Below are 20,515 nucleotides of genomic sequence, written 5' to 3' on the forward strand. Positions count from 1 at the left end.
ACAAAAGGACCTGCATCATAAGCACAGATAACTTACCCAAATTCAACTGCATGTGCTCAGAAAAAAAAAGAGACATATGGAGAAATGAGCTTTTTCAGGGTTTTTTCTCAACTATTTTCTGTCTTTTAAAATCAGTTTAGTGTTGCCTTTCTGAAACTTCATATAAATGGAATCATTTAGCATGTGTGCCTTTGTTTCTGGCTTCTTTTGCTTAACATGTTTTTGAGATTAATTCTTGTTGTGTATACCAGTAAATTGTTACTGTTGTTCATTGAGTAATATTGTTCCGTATGGATGTAACTCAATTTATCCGTCCATTTGGACGTTTGGGTTGTTTTCAGTTATGGGATAATATAAATAAAGCTGCTGTGAACATTGATAGAGAAGTCTTTGTACGTACACATTTCCATCTAATTTTATAAGTAACTCTGCAAATGTTTTTCCAAAGTGCTTGTCCACGTTACATTCGCATCAGCAATGTATCAGCGTTCCAGCTGCTCCACGTCCTCAGCAACACTCACCGGGGGCAGCCTTTCTTATTTTAATCATTCTGCTGGATGTGTAACGGTATCTCATTGTGGTTTTAATTTGCATCTCCCTGGTGATTAATGATACTGAGCATCTTTTCACAGGCTTATGGGCCATTTGTATACCTTCCTTTGTAAACTGTCTGCTTAAATATTCACCCACTCTATTAGTAGATTGTCTTTTTCTTATTGAATTGTGGGAGTTCTTTACACATTCTGGAAATGAGGCCTTTCTCAGGTATATGTATTGCAAATATGAGCAATAGCAGTCCAAGTAAGCCGGAGGAACCCCCCTTGATCCAGTGCCTGGGTGAGTGGGTGAGGGGATTGTCTCGATTCCCCGGCCGGGAAAGCACCTGGCAATGAAGGCATCACACTGTGTTGTGTGATTCCACTGTGGAGAGAGAATTGTTTTTCGTAAAAACGGCCCCTAAACATAACCAATTACTTTCTTTGGTGTAATCAGCAAACATGATGTGTTCCATTGACGGTGGGAAGCTTGCTGTGTATGGCAGGCTCCAGAAAGGCACCTTCCTAAGGCATTTTTGAGAGTGATTTAGGGGGCCAGCCCGGTGGCAGTAGTGGTTAAGTTCGCGCGCTTCGCGGCATCAGTGGCCCACAGTTCATGGGCGTGGACCTACACACTGCTGGTCAAGCCATCTGTGGCAGCATGCCACACCCAAAATAGAGGAAGATTGGCACAGGTATTAGCTCAGGGATAGTCTTCCTCAAGCAAAAAGAGGGAGATTGGCAACAGATGTTAGCTCATGGCCAATATTCCTCACAAAAAAAAGAGTAATTTGGGCCATATGCGATTGTTGCCTGGCTCTCAGATTTCAGTGTAGCCCTGGCACAAGAAGCAATTCCACTCAACACTCTGCCATTGAAAACCCAGGGTGGGAGGGTGTGGGGAGTCACCAAATCATACCCTGAACTCCTACAAGATCCCTCATGTAACCTTGTTCTCTTCTTTCCTTGTAAGCCCAAGGGGATCCACCAGATCAGCAGAATGAGAAATGCCCCTAATCCATACTCTAATAGAAGAATGCCTGATGCATGTGAAAACGCATATATATATATGAATATAATATATATTATATATACACCCACACTGGTTTGCAATCTCTTTAAAATATATATATAACTTTTTTAATATATATAACTTTTTTTATCTCCATCCTGACAAAATATGTACCAAAAGCTAACAGGGCTTTTGAAAGAATATTGAATATTTTGAAGCTCATCCATGTTTTATTTTTCCACAATGTGTTCTAATCGTATAACTCAAGTAATAAAAATTGGAAATTTTTAAAGAAATTTCAGGAAGCATTTTAGTGCTAAAAATCTTGTTTTGGAAGACTAGGAAATGTTCATGATCTTCAATAAGTAAAAAAAAAAGGACGCAAAAAAATATGTATGGTGTGATCCATTTCATTTGTAAGTCACGTTTTGCGTCCTGTTTTATTTGTGGGTATTTGTGTGGAGTGAAAACACTGAGGATTTTGCTTTCTTGTTTGTGCTTCTGTTTTCGAAGTTTTCACAGGTGATCATATTATTACTTCTACAAGTAGGAAAAAAAAATGTTATTTTAAAAGTACAAATAAGGGTGAGTCTGGAAGACAAAATGAGGTGCCAGAGGACAGGGGTGGAGTCCCAGCTTACTGGGCATGTGACCTGCGCAGCTCACTTAACTAAGCGCTTCTAGTTGCCTTACAGAAAAGGAGGGGATGATAACGTCATACGACTGGGAGAATGAAGCGAGCAGTCGGCACCTACTAAAGGCTGATTCTATTATCCTCATAAGCTCAGCCATTCAGTGACTCTTTGGCGAGGGTCTGTGCTCTGAATAGGATTTCTGAGCACCCATGCAGAGCAAAAACCCCTCCTCTGGCTTCCCCCACCCACCCGGCTCACCTTGCATACCTCCGGTGCCAGGGAGCTCCCTTCCTCACAAAGCTCCCCCTTCACACTAGCCTGTCCTACCCACGTGTGGCTATTGTTCTACTCTGGAAATAGCCTTGACTTGAGGTCCAAAGATTTAAGTCCAGTCTTGGCTCTGGGCCTTGGCAGCTGCACGGCCTTGGACAAGCCCCTTTCCTTTCCAGGCTCGGGAGCCTCATCTTGAGAACCTCCCTCCCTAGAATTGCCTTGTCTCCTGGGATTGTTAGGTGCATCCTTATGCCCCGGGAGGTTGGATATAGGCTTCGATGAGGGTCTGTTAGGACACTGGGCGGGAGACAGCCCTGCACCTGTGAGGTTTAAGCTTCAGAAAACCATCTCGTCTGTTTTGTCTTGGTTCAGCCCTCAGAAGGCCAGTGGCTGCCTCTGCCATGATGCACTGAGGGCCACACCGCCTCGCGTCTGTAGTGTTCCCGCCAAAAAAAGGCCTAAGCTGAATCCAGTCACGAGGAAACATCAGACAAACTCAAACTGAAGGACACTCCACCAAACAACTGGCCTGCACTCTCCAAAAACGTCAGTGTCATGAAGGACTGAGCAGTTCTGGATTAGAAGGGATCAAAGAAACATAACAAATGACTGTAATGCCTGATCCACGGATTTTCTTTTGCTAATCTGAAGATTAGACAATAGAATTTGTCAATGTTAAGTCCTGATTTTTATTGCTGCACTGTGGTGGTATAAGAAAATGCTTTTGTTTTTAGGAAAAATCCACTGAAGTATTTAGGTATAAAGGATCATCGTCTGAGATGTATATATAACTATAAATATATTACTAAATTTATATATAGTTATATATATGCACACACACAGACAGAGGAAATGATAAGGTTAAAGTAGTAAAATATTAATATTTGGAAAACCTGGGTGAAGGATCGATGGGAATTCTTTGTATCGGTCTTGCAGATGTTCTGTAAGACTGAAATTATGTGGAGAAGTCCAGTTGCGTGCTTCCTGCTCAGGAGAAGTGCTGGCAATTACAGCAGCTTTCATTGACTAAGCACTTATACAGTGCCGGGTCATCTCATTTGATCCCACAGCTACCCTCTTAAGAGCTGTCATTATGCCCTTTCTGCAGAGAAGGATCCTGACATCAGACAGCGGAGGTGACTTGCTCTCATCACGTGGCCGGTGGCCTGCACGTGGCAGAGCTGGGATATGAACTTGAGTCTGTCTGACTCCTCGCTCCTGAAATCACCACCATCTTCTGCAACAAGGTCACAAATTCCCTCCCACTACCCCTTAGACTATGCAAGGAAAACAGAGCTTCTTTACTCTTTGTAAATCAACTGAGGGGGGAGGGGTCGGAGTGCCGAACTAAATTTAGTTCAATCCAGTTCAAAACTTGGTCTAATTCAACAATTTAAATATTCTCTTGAGATTTCTTGAGTTCAGAGAGACTTGGTCTCTTTTGTATAATTGCTCAAGCTTTCAGATTCCTCCTCTCCTCTCCCTGCTCCTCCCAAATACGATGGCTGAGATAAGGGTGGGGAGACTCAATGGTCCAGTGCTTGCTGGCATCTGCTGGGAGCTGAGTGGCTTGGGCCTGTCACTGAGAACATCCACTGGCTTCCAGCTAAGGCTGGTTGCTGATGAACTGGTGTGGCCTCCTGCAGACTCACTGAAGCCCAGTGTCATGTCAGCTCTCTGTGGTTCTGTGGCCATCTCGAGGGTTTTTATCTTGTCCTCTTTCTAGACTCCAGACACCGAGCCCACCTTGCCCCCACCAAATTAGGTTCTAAAACAGGCCCACTGGCCATTAGTTCAATGTTTAGACCACCCAAAAACTAAGGGAGGCACAGAAGGAGGACTGAGACTCAGGTGGTATGCTGTGTTATGAAAATAATTCAGTGTTTCCCCCCAGTTAGTAAAGAGCTGCTGCCCAAGTCCCCTGGGTATCCCCTCCTCCACTCCAGCTGCCTCTGGCATATCCCAGGTCCCTCCCACACCAGAAACCAAAGGATTCCCACCTAGCACAGCAGGTAGCCTCCAAGACTGCTCCAGCCCCAGGCTCAGCATCCTTTCTGATGCTGAGTATTTTGAACTTCACCACTTCTTTCTTAGACTGGTCACGCAGAGTCCTTTCTCTTACTCCAAGGCTACCCTGACATTCTCTGAAAATTCTCAAAGGACAGTGGACAAGAGCCCCTCTGCCCTGGGCATTCCCCTCAACTTATCCAAAACACCTGCCCCTTTCGGGGCTTACCCCCAGGGAGAGGGTGGACCAACACTAAGGGTCTTCTCCAGCTCCCTTTATCCCGAGCTCAAGTCTACTATAGAGGCGAGAACAGCCAAATACTTTTTTCCCAGCCTCCCTTACATCAATAGCCACGTGACACTGTTCTGGTCCTTTGAGAAGTAAGCAGAAGTCTGCTGAGGGGGGTTCCAGGGAAAGCTTTTGCTTTCCAGGTAAAAGTGAGAAACTAGCCCATGCCAACCCTCCCCGCTGCTCCAAGAACATTGAAAGAGGGGGAACCTCTCCCTCCACCCCTCCCTCTAATAATGACATAAAGCCTAAAGTTTTGGTAGCTATATGCGACCCAAGAGGATCCCAGAGATGCTTGCCTGATGTGGTTGCTGCCTACCTCCCTGAGCTAACTGCTGCCAATCCTCCTCTTTTTGCTGAGGAAGCCTGGCCATGAGCTAACATCCATGCCCATCTTCCTCCACTTTATGTGTGGGACGCCTACCACAGCATGGTGTGCCAAGCGGTGCCATGTCCACCCGCAGGATCCGAACCCGTGAACCCTGGGCTGCTGAAGCAGAATGTGCGTACTTAACCGCTGTGCTACCGGGCCAGCCCCCAGATATCTTTTTATGTGAGAGAAATAAGCCTCTGCAAGTTGAGTTTCCTATTTTTTCAGCCAAGCACAATCCCAATACAGGGTAATTAGAATGCATGTCTGTCAAGCTACCTCGCGGACTCTGCTTGTGTTTTCCCCCTGCCTTGCTGTCCCCACAGTTCCTTGGGCCTGAAAGAAGCAGACTTTTCCTCTATCACCCCTCCCTACTTACACGAAAACTTCACTTTCATAAAATCCTTATGGTCCTTTCCACCTGGGCAGACTCTTGAAATGCTAAAATAGGAGACAAAGGAATGTAGAAAAATCCTGGCCCCGGGGGTGGCTGGGCAGTGAGCGAGCAGCAAGAGGAGACAGTCGGCAGCATGTGTTTTATTAGAGAGCAAGGGTGCCAGCCCCAGAACCGGCTACACAGATTCAGGCTTGGGGGCCGCCGGAGCCTTGAGTCCGTAGGGGAGACAGCACAGGGAGCCATCTGGGCACAGATGCATGTAGGTCTCTTGCCTCGTGCAGTAAGTCCGGCAGGCCCCTTGGCCCTTCCAGCACCGTTTGAATTCACTTCTCCCTATGCAGAGGAAGATCAGAGGTCACAGAGCAGCCCAGGGGTTGTGGGTTAGACCACTGTTCACAGTTTTGACCACAGATCAAGGGTTAGGCCACAAGTCACAGGTTAGACCATTGGTCACAGGTTAGCTCTCTGGGCTTTTGTTGGACCACAGGATACAGAGCAGCCCAGGGGTTCCAGTTGAGACCACTGGTCACAGATTTAACCACAGATCAAGGGTTAGGCCACAAGCCCCAGTTTAGACCACAGACCACAAGTTAGGCCACAGGGCCCAGGTTAGATCACAAGTCACCAGTGAGCTCTCTGGTCATCTGTTAGATGACAGGTCATAGAGCAGCCCAGAGGTCATAAGTTAGGCCATGGGACATGAGCTCTGACCACAGGGCAAAAGTTAGACTAGAGATAACAGGCTAGACCACTACTCATAGATGAGACAACCAATAACAATTTAGACCACAGATCTCAGTCCAGGTTAGCCCACAGGGGCAAGTTAGACCACTGGTTACAAGTTAGAGACTAATTTCTTGTCCAGGTTAACTCACATCCCAGATATACTCTAAGCACTTTTCATAACAACACTATCCGATTATAGTTGGTCTTATTACAATCCCTGTATACAGCCAAGGAAACTGAGGCACAGAAAGGCTAACAACTTTGCTCATGGTCACATAGCCATTAAGGAGCAGAGCCAGGATTCAAACCTAGGCAATCCAGCTCCAGGGTCCCCACTCGTAACCATTATACAAACTGCCTCACACACAGAGGGACCTGTTAATGTTAGGGTTTAGTGGAGGAATTTCCAACCATGGGCATGGAAAAGGCAAGGCTTTGGGGGAATAGGTCCTGCACCCCCTCCAAGCGTCTTTGATCATAGCATGCAGTGGGGCATCTCCTTTATTTATTCATTCAACAAACATGGGGCATTAGGGGTACCACAATGAACAAGATGGCATGGTCCATGCCCTCAAGGAGCTCCCGGCAGGGAAGGCAGTTAAAACCCAAGCAAATAAATACAATAAGTAGAGTGGTAAACACGCTGAAGGAAACGATCAGGGTGCTGTGATGGCCGTCAGGGCAGATGTGGCCAAGTGAGGGGCGAGGAGGATCGCTTAGACAGGCCTGTCTGTTACATTGATGTTTCTAGACAGGTGACCTGGCAACTCAGAAGAACGGGGGCTGACTGGGAGGTACAGGGGAAAGGCTCCTCTGCCTCTCCCTGGATTAAGATACCCCACAGAATCCTCACGATACCCCAGGCCAACCCATGGGTGTTATTCAGCCCTGCCAACCGGCCCATCCTTCCATCCTGCCAAGGCTGGGAATCTTAGAATGATACAGAGCTGGCCTCAAAATCTCTACGAGGCAAAGAATCCACACTCTGAAGACGGTGTGTAGTATAACGGTTAACGGTGTGGTGCGAACCCAGCTCAGACCGCCTGGGTCCGAATCCCAGCTCTGCTGTTTCCCAGCTGAATGACCTTGGCCTCCGATTCTTCATCTGGACCAGTCTCTTTCAGAGGGCTGTGTAGAGCATTTAATCACTAGAGCACATTGCCTGAACACGTAGTAAATACTCAATAAATGGAAAGGGAGATTATCAGAATGACAACTTAGAGAGTTGGAACAACCAGTGCTCATTCAGGTCAACCCTCTCATTTTACAAAGAAAGAAGGAAAAGGACTTATCCAGCTTCTCCTAACCAGTAAGTGGTGGATCTACCTAAACCCAAGGCCCTGACGCCCAGGTGAGGGCAGTTCCTATAATAACTCCTCTTAACACGTCATCACATTTCAACCTTCCAACAACCCCGAGATACAGAAATTGTTACGTTTTCTCCTACACCATCCGCTGTCCTCTCCTCATACCTTTGACTTCCTCTCCCTCCACTCGTCTCCCCATGCCCCCCACTCCAGCCACACTGGCCTCCTCATTGCTCCTCAAACACACCTGTCACCCTCCCGCCTCCTTTGTCCTTGCCGCTCCCTCTGCCTGCAACAATCTTCTTTGTATTCTGTCATCACATCTCTGCTCAAACCTTCCTTACAGAAAGTTAGAAGACATCTGAGACTACAGTCATGCGTTGCTTAACAACAGGGATATGTTCTGAGAAATGAATTGCTAGGTAATTTCGTTATTGTGCAAACATCATAGAGTGTACTTACACAAACAAAGACGGTATAGCCTAACATCCTAGGCTATATGACACACCTAAACTATATGGTACTGATCTTATGGGCCCATAGTCGTACATGAATCCATCATTAACCAAAACGTCCTTATGTGGCACATGACCATACTTCACAATAGTTCACTGGGGACAAGGGGCAGGTGAAAAAGAAAAAAGGATTGGTTCAAGTTGATAATTGTTGAGGTTGGGGGATGGATACATAAGGGTTTTTGTACTATTTTTTTATTCATGTTTGAAATTTTCTAAAATAAAAAGATTCCTTTTAAAAACTCACATCATTACATTATTCTCTGGTTTTGCATGAGTTTATATTTTTCCATAATAAAAAGTCTTTTTTTGTTTAGATTGGCACCTGAGCTAACTTCTTTGCCAATCTTCTTTTTTTTTTCCCCCTTCTTCTTCTCCCCAAAGCCCCCCAGTACATAGTTGTAAATTCTAGTTGTAGGTCCCTCTGGTTGTGCTGTGTGAGACGCCGCCTCAGCATAGCAGGATGAGCGGTGCCATGTCTGCACGCAGGATCCGAACAGTGAAACCCTGGGCCACCGAAGCAGAGCACACGAACTTAACAACTCAGCCACGGGCTGGCCCCTAAAAAGTTTTTTAAAAACTTGCTTTGTGCCTTATATTATTTTCTCTGCTTTCACGTAAATTTCAAACTTTCCAAAATAAAAACTTAAAAAAAAAAAGCTTATCAGAGGCCTTCCTTGACCATCCCCATCAGCTCGCCCATCATCCCCACAAGCATACGTCACACGAACCCCTAGTTCTGCTTTTATTCTTCTTAACACTTATCACCATCTGACACATTATATGTTTATTTGGTTATTTTTTGTCACCACTGACTAACACATCAGCTCTGCAAAGGCAAGAACCTTGTTTTCTGTCTCTCCTGGGTCTCCAGCAGTTGTAATAGTGCCTGGCACACAGGAAATATTTTTCCAGTGAATATTTGTGGAGTGAATCTCATCTTAAAGATTAGGAAACTGAGGGGCGGGCTGCTTTAGCAAGTCAGTCTAAGCTGCCCAGCAAGTCAGCGGTGGGGCCAGAACGTCAGCACTGGCCCAGGCCCCCTCTGTCCCCAGGCCCTGAGAGCCAGTCCTCCTTTCTACACACACACACTCACACACACAGGCGATGTTACCTGGCGGCACATGACCCAGGACCAGGAGAGCCACAATGAGCAGAAGCAGCTGTGTCATGGCCACAGGGCTCCTGGGGAGGCCACAGGGGAGAACACAAGAGGAGACGAGCCAAGCGACCTGAGCCTGCTGCCTGCGGCCCAGCCTTTATTGGGCTACAGATCCAGGCAGGAGTGTAGGCAGCAGGAGACCTAGGTGGGAGTCTGAGGCCTTGTGGGCCCAAGGCTACAGCTGGATCTCAGCCAACGACATGGGGAACTGGTCAGCCATACCCTCTGGAGGTTACTGAGCTCTGAAGCCGGGGACAGGATTTCCTGAAGCAATGCCTGGGTCAGAAACTGGACATCTTCCCCACCTGAGAGGGTAGGGAAAGCCTTGGCTTCAGAGAGACCTGGTTCAATGCCAGCATCTCCCCCTGATCGCTGTGATACCTTGAGCAAGTCACTCAGCCTCTCTGAGCCCCAGGCTGTCATCTAGGAAATGATGACAAGCCCCCCTTGCAAAGCTAAATACATGGAGGTTTCCCTTCCTGATGCCCAGGAGATGGGACCAGAAACCTGTTCAAACAGGCACATATTTAGGCCTATTCAGAAAATGAGAAGAGTAATAGTACCTACCTCATAGAGCGTAATGGCTGCCTAGCACATTTAAAGATTAAACGAAATAATACAGTGGTTCTCAAAGTGTAGGACACAGAGCAGCAAGCAGCTACAAACCCTGGGGCTTGTTAGAAATGCAAATTATCAAGCTCTACCCAAACCTACAAAATCAAAGCTCTAGGCGTGGGTCCCAGCCAGCTGCGGTTTAACAAATCCTCCAAGAGATGCTATTGCACCGCTAAAGTCTGAGGACCACTGAGAGAATTTGTGTACAGAGCTTAGAACAGCGTCTGCTACACAGTCATCTGAGCCGCATCTTGAAAGATGAGTAGAGGAAAGGGTGTTCCAGACAGAAGGAATAGAATGTGCCTGAAGGAGTGGGGCGTAACCAGAGCAAAGGATTTGTTGGGAGGAGAGATTGAAAATGACCCTGCAGAGGAAAGGAGCCAGAGCGCCATGGGCCTTGAAGGTCAAGTTCAGGCTTTTGTATTGCAGACAACTGTAAGTTTTGTAGCAAGGGTGTAACCTGTTCAGATTTCAGTTTTAAACAGAGAAACTGAATCCCGGAGAAGGGAGGTGATTTGACTAAGGCCATACAGCCACTGAGCTGCAGAGCTGGGACTTCTAAACTACGATGCCTCCCTCCCGGACAACGTACAACAGCGAACCACTCGCAGCCCATCTTGTAGGTGGGAAGGGGAAGCTTGGAGGGCCAAATCTCAGGAGGAAGCCAGGCATGAGGGGGTTCAGTGTCTGCCCAGAGCCCTGCGGGGGCTGAGCTAGTCCACCAGGCTGCTGTGGGAGTGCTCTGGGCCGGACACCTGGACCCCCTCACCCATGACAAGGAGCCCCACCCACAGGTACAGCCCGGTCTCTGCGGGCCCCATAAACATACTGGCCCCAGTCCCTCATGACTGAAAAGGAAGCACCCTCCTCAAAGAGACTGGATCCTGGCCCCACGGAAGGCCAAAACCACCAGTTCCCTACAGCCAACTTCTCTCCTATACCGAGATCATAGTGTCTCTTTCCTCCTCCTCTAGGCCTGGGAAGCTATTTAAAAAAAAGTCATGGGCCAAGATAGAAAGGGACAATGGGCTGAGAAGCAGAGACCTGAGTCTCAGGCCCAGGTAAGTTTTCTCTTCCTCTTAGTGTTGTGTCAGGATTAAACGAGCTGGTGAAAAGTGCACATACCATACCAGGCACAGCACAAGTGCTCAGTAAATATTCATCAGAGGGCATAGCCATTCTTCCAGGCACTGGCCAGCCCTAGCTGCGTAAGGGGTACTTAACCCAGAATTTGGTGAATGAATGAATGAATGATGCTAAAATAAGATATTCAGAACTCTTCAGTGCAGATTTCCTGGGCTCCCTCCTCCCCTCAAGCCACCTCCCAAAATTAATTTTCCATCCAGAGCAGAGTTTCTAAAGTGGGATCCATGAACTCCGCATCAGGGTCTCTTGGACACTTGTTTAAAACGCAGATTGCCGAACTCTTCTCCCAGGACTGCCGAATCTGCCTCTCCTGGAGGGTGGGAGCTGGAACCTGAATATTTAACAAGCTTTCCAAGCGGTTCTTGTGAGGGAGAAAGTCGGTGCGCCTCATGGCTGAAGTGGACAGATGCGGAGGCAGAGGGGAACCAGACCCAGGAATCGAGAATCCCCATCCTTCCTCTCTCTGGCCCTCCACCCCAACACCGCCACCGCCACTCCCACCCCAGGCGAAGCCCTTGAGGCAGCGGGTCAGCTGAGCTCTGCGAAAAGTCATTCAGTGGCCAAGGCCTTGGGGCGGGGACCCCTGGGCTGCCCTAATGGGGCGGGGCTGGACGGGGCGGGGTCGCGGCTCCTCCCCCGCCGGAGCGACGGGGCGGGACCGCCCGAGGGGCTGCGCGCCGCGGCGGTGGTACAGCCTGGAGCGGCCGGCGGCTGCGGCGGCCGGGGACCCTGGACCCCTCCCCACGGCGAGGTAAAGGCCGGCGCAGCCCGCCGCCAACTTAGTCAAGTTGGAGCGGAGTTCGCCAGGCGCCTGCGTGGGGGGGTTCTGCGGCGTAGGCAGGGGCGAGGGAGGCCTCGAACCCGCCTCCCGGGGGTGAGGGTCCTCCGACCTGGGGCCCCGAGGGTTGGGGAGTCTCGGACAGGGAACCCTCCCGGGACCGGGGGATTCGCACCCAGGACCCCGGGCTGGGTGAGCTCGGACTCAGACTCGGGGAATGACATATCCGCTCCCGGGCCCTCTGGGTCTTCTCCTCCCAGCCCCCACCCCCGCCAGGACCCTGTCCTGTCTCCAAACCTGGGGCCCGGCTGTCTCGAAGCCCCGCTCCCCAACAGCAGCTGGAGGCCGTCGCGCCAACCTCTCCTGAATTTTTCACGTAAAGGGCGGGCCAGACACGCCGTTCCCATGGCACCAGAGCGCTCCGGTTTCAGCCAGAGGGAACCCCCAGATCCCCCTCGCCCTTCGGAGTACCAGCCCACCCCCTCCTGCCTTTTCCTCAGCCCTCGTGAGATGGGGCAGTGGAAGTGAGCAAGTTGAGGGGCCCTCAACTCTCCTCTGTACCCCCCAACCCTGAATCATGGTGAAGAGTCCTGTGGGGAAGGGGAGGAGGGGGCAATTCAGGCGCCTTTCAGAGCATGGACGGCAATGTTCTGAATGGGAAGGGCAGGTCTGTGTACACAAGTGTGTGCGTGCTTGTGTGGACGTCCCGCCTCACTGCTGCCTCTCTGCCTGACTGTGTCATGGGGAGTGGGTCATCCTCAAGGCATAGGAAATGGCCTCTGGGTGTGCATGCATGTGTGCGTTCACAGCTCGCACACTCACTCCTCCCAGCCTGGCCCAGGTATACCCTCGGCCTGAAGCCAGAAAGCCCGCACCCCAAGGAGCCCAGACTCCTCCTCCTCCCATGTGAACTCAAGAGGGGGCTCTGGAGGAGGCCATCTCAGCAGCTGTCAGGACTCTACAGAAGAAGGGGGGCTCAAAGCACCCGGCTCACCGCCCATTCTCCCTTCTTGCTCACAGAAGGAAGGAAGGAGCCAAGTCCCCCTCCCAAGGATGACACTAAACACTCAGCAAGAAGCAAAGACCCCCCTGCATCGTCGAGCCAGCACTCCTCTGCCCCTGTCCCCCCGGGGCCACCAGCCTGGCCTCCTGTGCGCAGCGCCCTCCACGCAATCCCAGCATCCCCGGCTGGGCCAGTCAGCCTCCCTCAACCCTCCCACCCGGAAACCTTCACCTGCCCCCAACGGTTGGTCCTCTGAATCCAGCGACTCTGAAGGCTCCTGGGAGGCCCTCTACCGCGTGGTACTGCTTGGAGATCCTGGCGTAGGGAAGACCAGCCTGGCCAGCCTCTTTGCAGGGAAGCAAGAGCGGGACCTCCATGAACAGCTGGGAGGTAGGGACCCTGTGGGCTGAGCTGGGATGTGGCCAGAGGCATAAAAAGCACTGTCATCAGGGTCACAAGGCTGCCAAGAACAGTTGTACAACGCATGCACTGCTCGATGCTAAGAGGTGCTGTGGAGTGAACAGTGCCCTCCTAGAGTTGTGCAGCCTGCACAATGGTCGACGGGAGGGAAATTCTTTGAATAGCGAATGAGAATTCTGCCAATTTCTCATGGATGAGAGGTGTATGATTCATTTCCATGTGGTAAGGAAAGCAGTTCTGAGAGTAGAGAAATGGTGGACTTCCACCCAGCTCAGAAACTGCCAGCCCCAGCTCCCCCTGACTCTCAGGTCCTCCCAGTCCCATCCACGGCCACCAGGATCTGCAGCAAAAGTAAGATCCTGCCCAGAATAGACTCCCAGACTCCAAGAACTGGGCTCTGGGTTCCTTTACTCCCAAAAGAGGCAGTGAGCTGAGAGGGCCAGGGGCTCCAGCAATGATGGGGAACAGGGACAGGAGAGAGGAAGTGAAGATGGATTCCTGCAGGACTGGCTGAAAGGGCAAAAGATGAATGGGGAAGGGGGTTGGTTAAAAGCAGAGAGAAGGTGGGGACACTCTGGTCAGGCCCCAGCCTTGAGCCCTCTGAGAGTGAGAACCCATATGAGAGGCATCCATGTGTACCCCTGTATGTGTGACGGATGGGGAGACTGAGGCTCAGAGAGGGTAATGTGACCTGCCTGAAGCATACACTAAGCCAGGCACAGAGCAGGACTGGGAGAATCCCCAGCCCAGCTTCAACCCCATCAGCCCACATCCATTCAATCCACCACACCAACAATAGCTTTTTCAGCACCTACTATGTGCCAGGTACTGTACTGGTAGCTGGGGAGACATGGGCTCCTCGTGGAGCTTCTGTCTTGACCTATCAGGAGAGACAAGCATCAGACAAGTGTGGTAAGCACTTCAAGGAGAAGTGGAGGGGGCACTGTGACCAGAAGCGGGCGTTGGAGGTACCCACACCCTCCCCAGACCTCTCTGAGCTCCGGCTCTTTCCTCGGTTGCAGAAGATGTGTACGAGAGGACCCTCACAGTGGATGGAGAGGACACCACGCTGGTGGTCATGGACACCTGGGAGGCTGAGAAACTGGTATGACACAGCAAACAAGACTTGGGGGAGGGATGCTGAGCCTATTACCAGACTCCAAGGACACCACAGAGCAAGGACAGGGCAGGGGCCATCCTCAGCACTCCCCAAAACCCACAGCTCCTAAGCAGCCTTTCCAACCAAAAGCAGAGGGAGCTCATGACCCGGCCCTTTTCTGGGTCCACTGACCCCCTCCCTGCAGACATCCCAGGATGTGCTTCTCCCCCTCCAGCCTCCTCCTTATTAGCACCCTCGTCCCACTCCACCCACCCACCCACATGGTGCAGAGGAAGGAACACTGGTTTTAGCACCAAAATGCCTGAGGTGAAGCCCTCTTTCTTTTCTGACCAGTTGTGTAGCTTTGTGCAACTGACGTACTCCCTCTGACTTCCCCGCTCTGGGCTTCAGTTTTCTCAATTTATCAATGGGTTGATCGTTCCTGCCTCCCTTACCAGCTGGTTTTAAAAAGTTCTTATGCAATTTCACAGAAGTGAGCGCAGTCTGGAGCATGAAAAAATGCTGAGCATGGGTGAAGAATTGTAAAGAATGATAATTTTTGTTAATTATAACTTGATAGTAAAAAAGGAAGCTAAAGTGTGTCCTTGCCCAATCCCTTCCAGAGTAGGAAGAGAGCAGCAGGCAGGGACATGTCCCTAGTATGCTTTTCTTATCTTGTTTGAGTTTTCTTTTTTCTTGCTGTTCAGGTAATACATGGTTATTGTAGAACGTTGAAGAAATAGAGCTAAACAAAAAGAAGGATCTTAAAATCACCCAGGATCCCACCCGGCTAAAGAGTAGGCTCCTCCCATGAAATACAGGGAGGCCCTGCCCATCGGGTGGGGCTGAGGAGGCCAGTGTTGGGTGATTGACAGGAATGGCTGACAGCTCCAGTAATAGGCCCAAAAGCGAGGGATGAAGGAGCTCTGTGGTCAGTTCCTTTTAACAAGCATAGAAGGAAACCCAGGTCCAAGTGAGCATAATAATAATGATGACGATTCTCATAAAGGCAGCTGACATTTATGGAGCACCTTCTTGCTTAGTGTCAGCCCCTGTGCTAAGCACTGGACGTATATTATAACATTCAGTCAAGACAAAAACTATCCGGTGAGTGTTCTTCTGATTGCCATTCTGCTAATGCAGAAATCGAAGCTCAGAGAGGTTAAGTAATGTGTCCAAAGCTCTCAGATAGCAAATGAGATTCGAACCCAGCTCTGTAAGACCCCAGAGCCTGTCCTCTTATGCACTAGGACTGCCCCTCTCCATCCCCCCAGGAGCATGACCTTCTGAACCTCCAGCTGAGATTTCACTCCATCTCTCATCCATTCATTACGAAGCACCAGCTGGGTGTATCTCATGGGCCAGGACACTGAAGACCCAGCAGTGAATAAGGCAGACGTGACCCCTGGCCTCATGGAGCTCACACGCTGATGAGGAAGGGTTTACTTTTTGGACGCCATTGAGAATCCTGGGGGGGCAGAGTCCAGTGAATTAAGAAGAGGGATCAGACTAGGAGTCCCATTTGGGAGACGGTGTGGGGAAGAGTACTGGACTAGAAGGCAGGAATTGAAATTCTCTGCCCAGCTGGCTGTGTGGCCTTGAGAGTTTTCACTTCTCCTCTGGCCCTTGGTTCTCCTACAAGTAAAATGGAGAGACTGGTTCAGTTTCCCCAGTCGGTGACTGTGTAAGCAGGTCCCAAAGAGGGGCCACACAGTAGCAGTCTTAATGGAATAAGCATCCATCCTTTCCATCCTTGAGCAACATGGTATTCTTTGATGGCACAGAGGGAGAATCAGGCAGAATTGGGTGGACCTTTAGCTCGTCCAGTAGTGCCCTAGCTTGGCTGACCATCAGAGTCGCTGGAGAGAGTATCAAAATCAAAATCTCAGGCCTCACCCAAGACCTAATGAATAAGAACCTACAAAAATGGGGTCCTGGAATCTATATTGTTAATCATACTCCCAAGGGGTTCTTACCCACCAACCCATGCACCAACCAGCTTTCATAGCAGCTGGTTTCATAGCACCAGCTCGCACATAGCAAATCCTCCATAAATATTTGTGCAATGAATGAATGAATGGTCAAGACCCTCCCTCTCATTCTAGAGATGGGGAAACTGAGGCCCAGAGGGAGGAAGGAACCTATCCATAGTCAAGGTTGAGAACCCACATCTGTCTGATTCAGCCCACAGTTATTTGGCCTAGGGAAGTCTCAATATGGCTGTTGAGAACTTACTCCCTTTGACAATGAGGTTGACCATGGATCTGATGCTTTTCTATTCATCTATCTTATTTGGTTATCAGAAAACTTTTCTGGCTTCTTCTCCCCCTCACAAACAATGCTTCCACCACATTCTCTTCTCTCCTGCTCAGCCTGCTTATCCTCTCAAACCCCACTCACCAGTCCACTGTGAGGCCCACCCACATTCTGCCAGATTGAGTTCTTCTGGCCTAACCTCCCCCTGCCTACGGACCCCCCCATGGCTCTTCCAGCCCCTTGTATCTGCCGCTCTTAATGGTACTTAACACTGCAGTATAACTCTCCATTTCCATACCCTCCCTTCCGGACCATGAGCTTTTGGAGGACAGGAACTGTGTTTTGTTAAACACTTATAAATTTGTTCCCCAGGTGGTCCAGACTCAGAGTCTGACAAAAGATCATCATCCAAAACAGAATCTCAAACTTCCTCCAGTTCTTCCCTTTCCTTGTCAAACAACCCGAAAGGACTCCACTTCTTAAAATGCCCCTGGCCTCTCCCACCCGCTTCCCCTACACTCCAGTTGTTACCTCACCCCTCTCTTGAAGTCAGCTTCCTGTCCTCACTTCTCTCCCTTCCTTTTTTCTATTAATTCTAAACTGCAAAAGACCAACAGAACTGTCTAGCAAGACCGAACCCTCCTTAGAAACCAGACAAAAGAGCTGAGCAGGCAAAGCCAGAGCCCTCCTTAGCAGGAAGAGGAACCAAATAAATCTTTTGTGTCTGGTGCCCAGCCTACAGAAGGACCAATGAATGACAGAATGTAGTAAGGGAGTGTCATTAGCCCAATTTTTCAAGCAGAGTAACTGGGGCTCAGAGAGGATCAGTAGTTTCCCAAGCTGACACACGGAATTGTGGCAGAATTTGTCACCCAAACCCATCCTGAGTATAAACCTCAGCCCCATTCCATGCTTTAGACCATCCTAGCCCCCACCTTTCTCAGCCAGGGCCTAGGTACCCTCTGAGCATGGGCCTGGGGTCCCTCCCCTACAGGATGAAAGCTGGAGCCAGGAGTCATGCCTGCAGGTGGGCAGTGCCTATGTCATTGTGTACTCCATCGCAGACAGAGGCAGCTTCGAGAGTGCCTCTGAGCTCCGCATTCAGCTGCGGCGCACACATCAGGCGGACCACGTGCCCATCATCCTGGTGGGCAACAAGGCGGACCTGGCACGCTGCCGGGAAGTCTCCGTGGAAGGTGAGCCCTCCACTCCCCCTTCCTCCTCCCCTTTGTCTCAGTCCCACTGTCACTGCAACTGCTCCAGTGTTCTTCATCTCAGTGGCCATCCCCACCTCACTCTCATCCTGCATCTATTTGCCTATGCCTGAAAACTAGGAACCATTCCAAACCAGTCCCCAAATCCTGTCAGGTCCACCTCCCTTAACCCCGCATTCCCTTCCCTACGTGCCCACAGCCTCTGCCCCTTCCTGGCATCTCCACTCTAGCCTGGGCCAACCCCTGCACTTTTCTATCCCCACTCAATTGGTTCTCCTTGCTGGCTGCCAGAGTTTTCCAGAACCAGATCTGACCCTGCCATTTCTTTGCTGAAAAATTCCCCTATGGCTCTCCTATGCCCTTAGTCAGAGACACTTTATCCACTAGGCATGATAGGCCCAGGGCCTACAAGCTGTTCAAGGGCTTACATCTGAGACCTGGAAAACACAATTATTAGGCAACAAAATACAGTGGGAAAGTTATCAATTCAAATTTCACAAAGCTTTAATTGTCTACAAACAAAATTGTGTCAGCCAGCAACTGCAAACCAAAACGGTTAAAGTTATATATAAATTGTTTTTAATGTGAGATGGGGAATATTTTAATATGTTTGATATATCAGGTGGGACGCATAAAGATGGTCCTACTCACAGGGCAAAATCTAAAATATATGGAAACTGAGACCCAGAGTGGGGTTGCCAGTTCCACAGGATCACCAGCCACCGAGAACTAGAATCCAGGCCCCTGCCTCGCAGCCCAGGGGCATCCTGGAGGTGGAAGACCATATGCTATGCAAAATTCTGCAACATTATCCCCAGGAGACTTTGTTAAAACGTAGGGTCCCAGACCTCATCCCAACCTACCGAATCACAATCTCTGTGGGTGGGCTCAGGAATCTGCATTTTAACAAGCTCCCCCAGATAATTCCGATGAACAGATGAGACCCCTTACCTGGCATTCAAGGCCCTTCTCTACCCTCTCCCAGCCTCCCTGTCTTTCTAGCCTCCTTCTGCTACCAGAATCAGTCACAAGCCTACGAACTAACTCCTCCAAGCCAGGTCTGATGTATGTCTGAGTTCCCTGGCACCCGACAAAAGGCACGGGGAAAGGAAAAATTGCTTTGATCGAGGCTGAGCACGGTTCTTCCTACCTTTATCTCCTCCTCCACCCTATCTCGCCTGACCCCGCCCCCTTAGAGGGCCGCGCCTGCGCTGTGGTGTTCGACTGCAAGTTCATCGAGACGTCGGCCACGCTGCAGCACAACGTGGCCGAGCTCTTCGAGGGCGTGGTGCGCCAACTGCGCCTGCGCCGCCGGGACAGCTCGGCCCTGGAGCCCGCGGCGCCCCGACGACGGGCAAGCCTCGGCCAGCGCGCTCGCCGCTTCCTGGCCCGCCTGACGGCCCGCAGCGCCCGGCGCCGGGCACTCAAGGCCCGCTCCAAGTCCTGCCACAACCTGGCCGTGCTCTGAGGCCGCCCGCCCTCCCAGGTATGGCGGGGCACTGGGGTGCACTCTGGGCTCCACTGACGCCACCAACGCCACCGAGGAGCAGAGGCGCGGTGGCCTGGAGGCTGCATCGTGGTACTTGTTTGCCCGCTGCCCCGACGGTCGGAGCATCTCCCAGACCCGCAACTTGGGGGACCCCTCCGCCCTGGGGGAAGACATGGACTGTGGGGCCGAAGCCCAAGCTGGGCACAGAGTAGGGTTTTTTACGTAGTGCGCATCTTTTTGTAAAAGTCTTCCCTGTCCCTGGGCTCCGGCCACCTCTTAGAAACCCTCCACAATAAACCAGACCAGAAGGATGTCCTGTCTGATGCCCAGACCTCTTCTTTTGGGCTCTTCCAGGCTTCTCTGCCTCCCGCTCTCCCATCTACACTGGCTGCAGACTGGGTTAGCCAGGTGACCTGTGTGTCAGGGTCAGTCAATAAAAGCATTGGACCAATTGTGTGTGCGGGCTCTTCTCCCAACCACTGGGCAGGGCCCCTGCCCCCCCCATCTTTGAGGGAGACCCAGTGGAGCACAAACAACCACAGTTCAGTGTGATGACCTCTTTTCTCATTAACCCATTTTTTAGATTATAGATTCACAAAATATTATCTGGAAGGACTCTCAGCACTCATCCTGGCAATATAATAGCAGGTGTGTGTTGGGAGCTGACTGTCCTAACCAGTCGCAACTATTAATTAATCTTCACGACCCCTGTTTACTAATTGAGAAACTGAGGCACAGGAGGGGAAGCCTCACGCTGAAGATCATACAGCTGCTAGAAGTGAAGTTGCCAGGATTCCAACCCAGGCTCCCGAGACTAGTCTGTGCCCAGCTTATCCACAGTCCTTTTGGAGAATGTGACGAAAAGCTATAGAGTCCTGGGGAAATGGACTTTCAAACACAATTTTGCATACAATTTAAAGGGGGGGATGGGGGCGAGTGTGGACTCCATGAAACTCAATCCATTAATCCCCAGGATGGACTCCAATTTAGTCCAACATTCATTTTTTTGAATGTGGAACCTGAAGCCCAGAGAGGGGAAGTGAGCACCCCACAGTTGCCCAGCTGGTGAGGATGAGGACTAGACCCCAGGGCCCAGCCACCTCCTGCGTCGGTGCGGGAAGTATGAGGTAGTGAGGCATCCAGCCTGGCTGGGGTTGGGTCCGGGCCTTGGGGGTCAGGTCAGGAGTTTCCAGCTTAAGGGGAAGGGGTGTCACTACCCCGAGAGAAGAACAAGATGCAGACGGTTTGGACCATTGTGTCCCTGAT

The 20,515-nt window shown here is 50.5% G+C and overlaps 2 protein-coding genes across 5 annotated transcripts; one reads left to right on the forward strand and one right to left on the reverse strand.

Annotated features, from left to right (window-relative positions):
* Positions 1-5,639: 5,639 nt before the first annotated feature.
* DEFB124 (defensin beta 124) lies at positions 5,640-13,144 on the reverse strand. 3 transcript variants are annotated; one of them, XR_011430960.1, is made up of 2 exons: positions 13,003-13,144; positions 5,640-5,848 (listed from the first exon to the last, which is right to left on the reverse strand). XR_011430960.1 is itself a non-coding variant. In XM_023626289.2 (2 exons), exons 1-2 carry the CDS (start codon positions 9,237-9,239, stop codon positions 5,695-5,697), a joined length of 216 nt encoding a protein of 71 aa, XP_023482057.1. In that variant the 5' UTR covers positions 9,240-9,767; the 3' UTR covers positions 5,640-5,694. The 3 variants fall into 3 exon arrangements, 1 of the variants encoding a protein (XP_023482057.1); XR_011430959.1 differs by having other exon boundaries at positions 5,640-5,852; positions 13,003-13,138; XM_023626289.2 differs by lacking the exon at positions 13,003-13,144 and adding an exon at positions 9,182-9,767 and having other exon boundaries at positions 5,640-5,852.
* On the forward strand, positions 11,605-19,700 carry REM1 (RRAD and GEM like GTPase 1). Of its 2 annotated transcripts, none has more exons than XM_001499538.6 (5): positions 11,605-11,741; positions 12,789-13,161; positions 14,214-14,296; positions 17,541-17,742; positions 18,957-19,700. In XM_001499538.6, the coding sequence occupies exons 2-5, from the start codon at positions 12,822-12,824 to the stop codon at positions 19,226-19,228; spliced, it is 897 nt and encodes a 298-aa protein (XP_001499588.3). In that variant the 5' UTR covers positions 11,605-11,741; positions 12,789-12,821; the 3' UTR covers positions 19,229-19,700. The 2 variants fall into 2 exon arrangements, with proteins under 2 accessions (XP_001499588.3, XP_005604604.2); XM_005604547.4 differs by having other exon boundaries at positions 14,217-14,296.
* The last annotated feature ends 815 nt before the right edge of the window (positions 19,701-20,515 follow it).

Source organism: Equus caballus, chromosome 22 (assembly GCF_041296265.1).
Source record: "Equus caballus isolate H_3958 breed thoroughbred chromosome 22, TB-T2T, whole genome shotgun sequence".
In the NCBI taxonomy this organism is placed as follows: Eukaryota; Metazoa; Chordata; class Mammalia; order Perissodactyla; family Equidae; genus Equus; species Equus caballus.

What these genes read in the sequence shown, in the direction of transcription:
- REM1 (XM_001499538.6), top strand. Translation starts at nt 12,822, where the DNA reads ATGACACTAAACACTCAGCAAGAAGCAAAGACCCCCCTGCATCGTCGA. An exon ending in CCTCCATGAACAGCTGGGAG is followed by an intron (nt 13,162 to 14,213) that starts GTAGGGACCCTG and finishes CCTCGGTTGCAG; the next exon opens with AAGATGTGTACGAGAGGACC. An exon ending in CCTGGGAGGCTGAGAAACTG is followed by an intron (nt 14,297 to 17,540) that starts GTATGACACAGC and finishes CCTCCCCTACAG; the next exon opens with GATGAAAGCTGGAGCCAGGA.
- DEFB124 (XM_023626289.2), bottom strand. Translation starts at nt 9,239, where the DNA reads ATGACACAGCTGCTTCTGCTCATTGTGGCTCTCCTGGTCCTGGGTCAT. An exon ending in CCTGGGTCATGTGCCGCCAG is followed by an intron (nt 5,853 to 9,181) that starts GTAACATCGCCT and finishes TCCTCTGCATAG; the next exon opens with GGAGAAGTGAATTCAAACGG.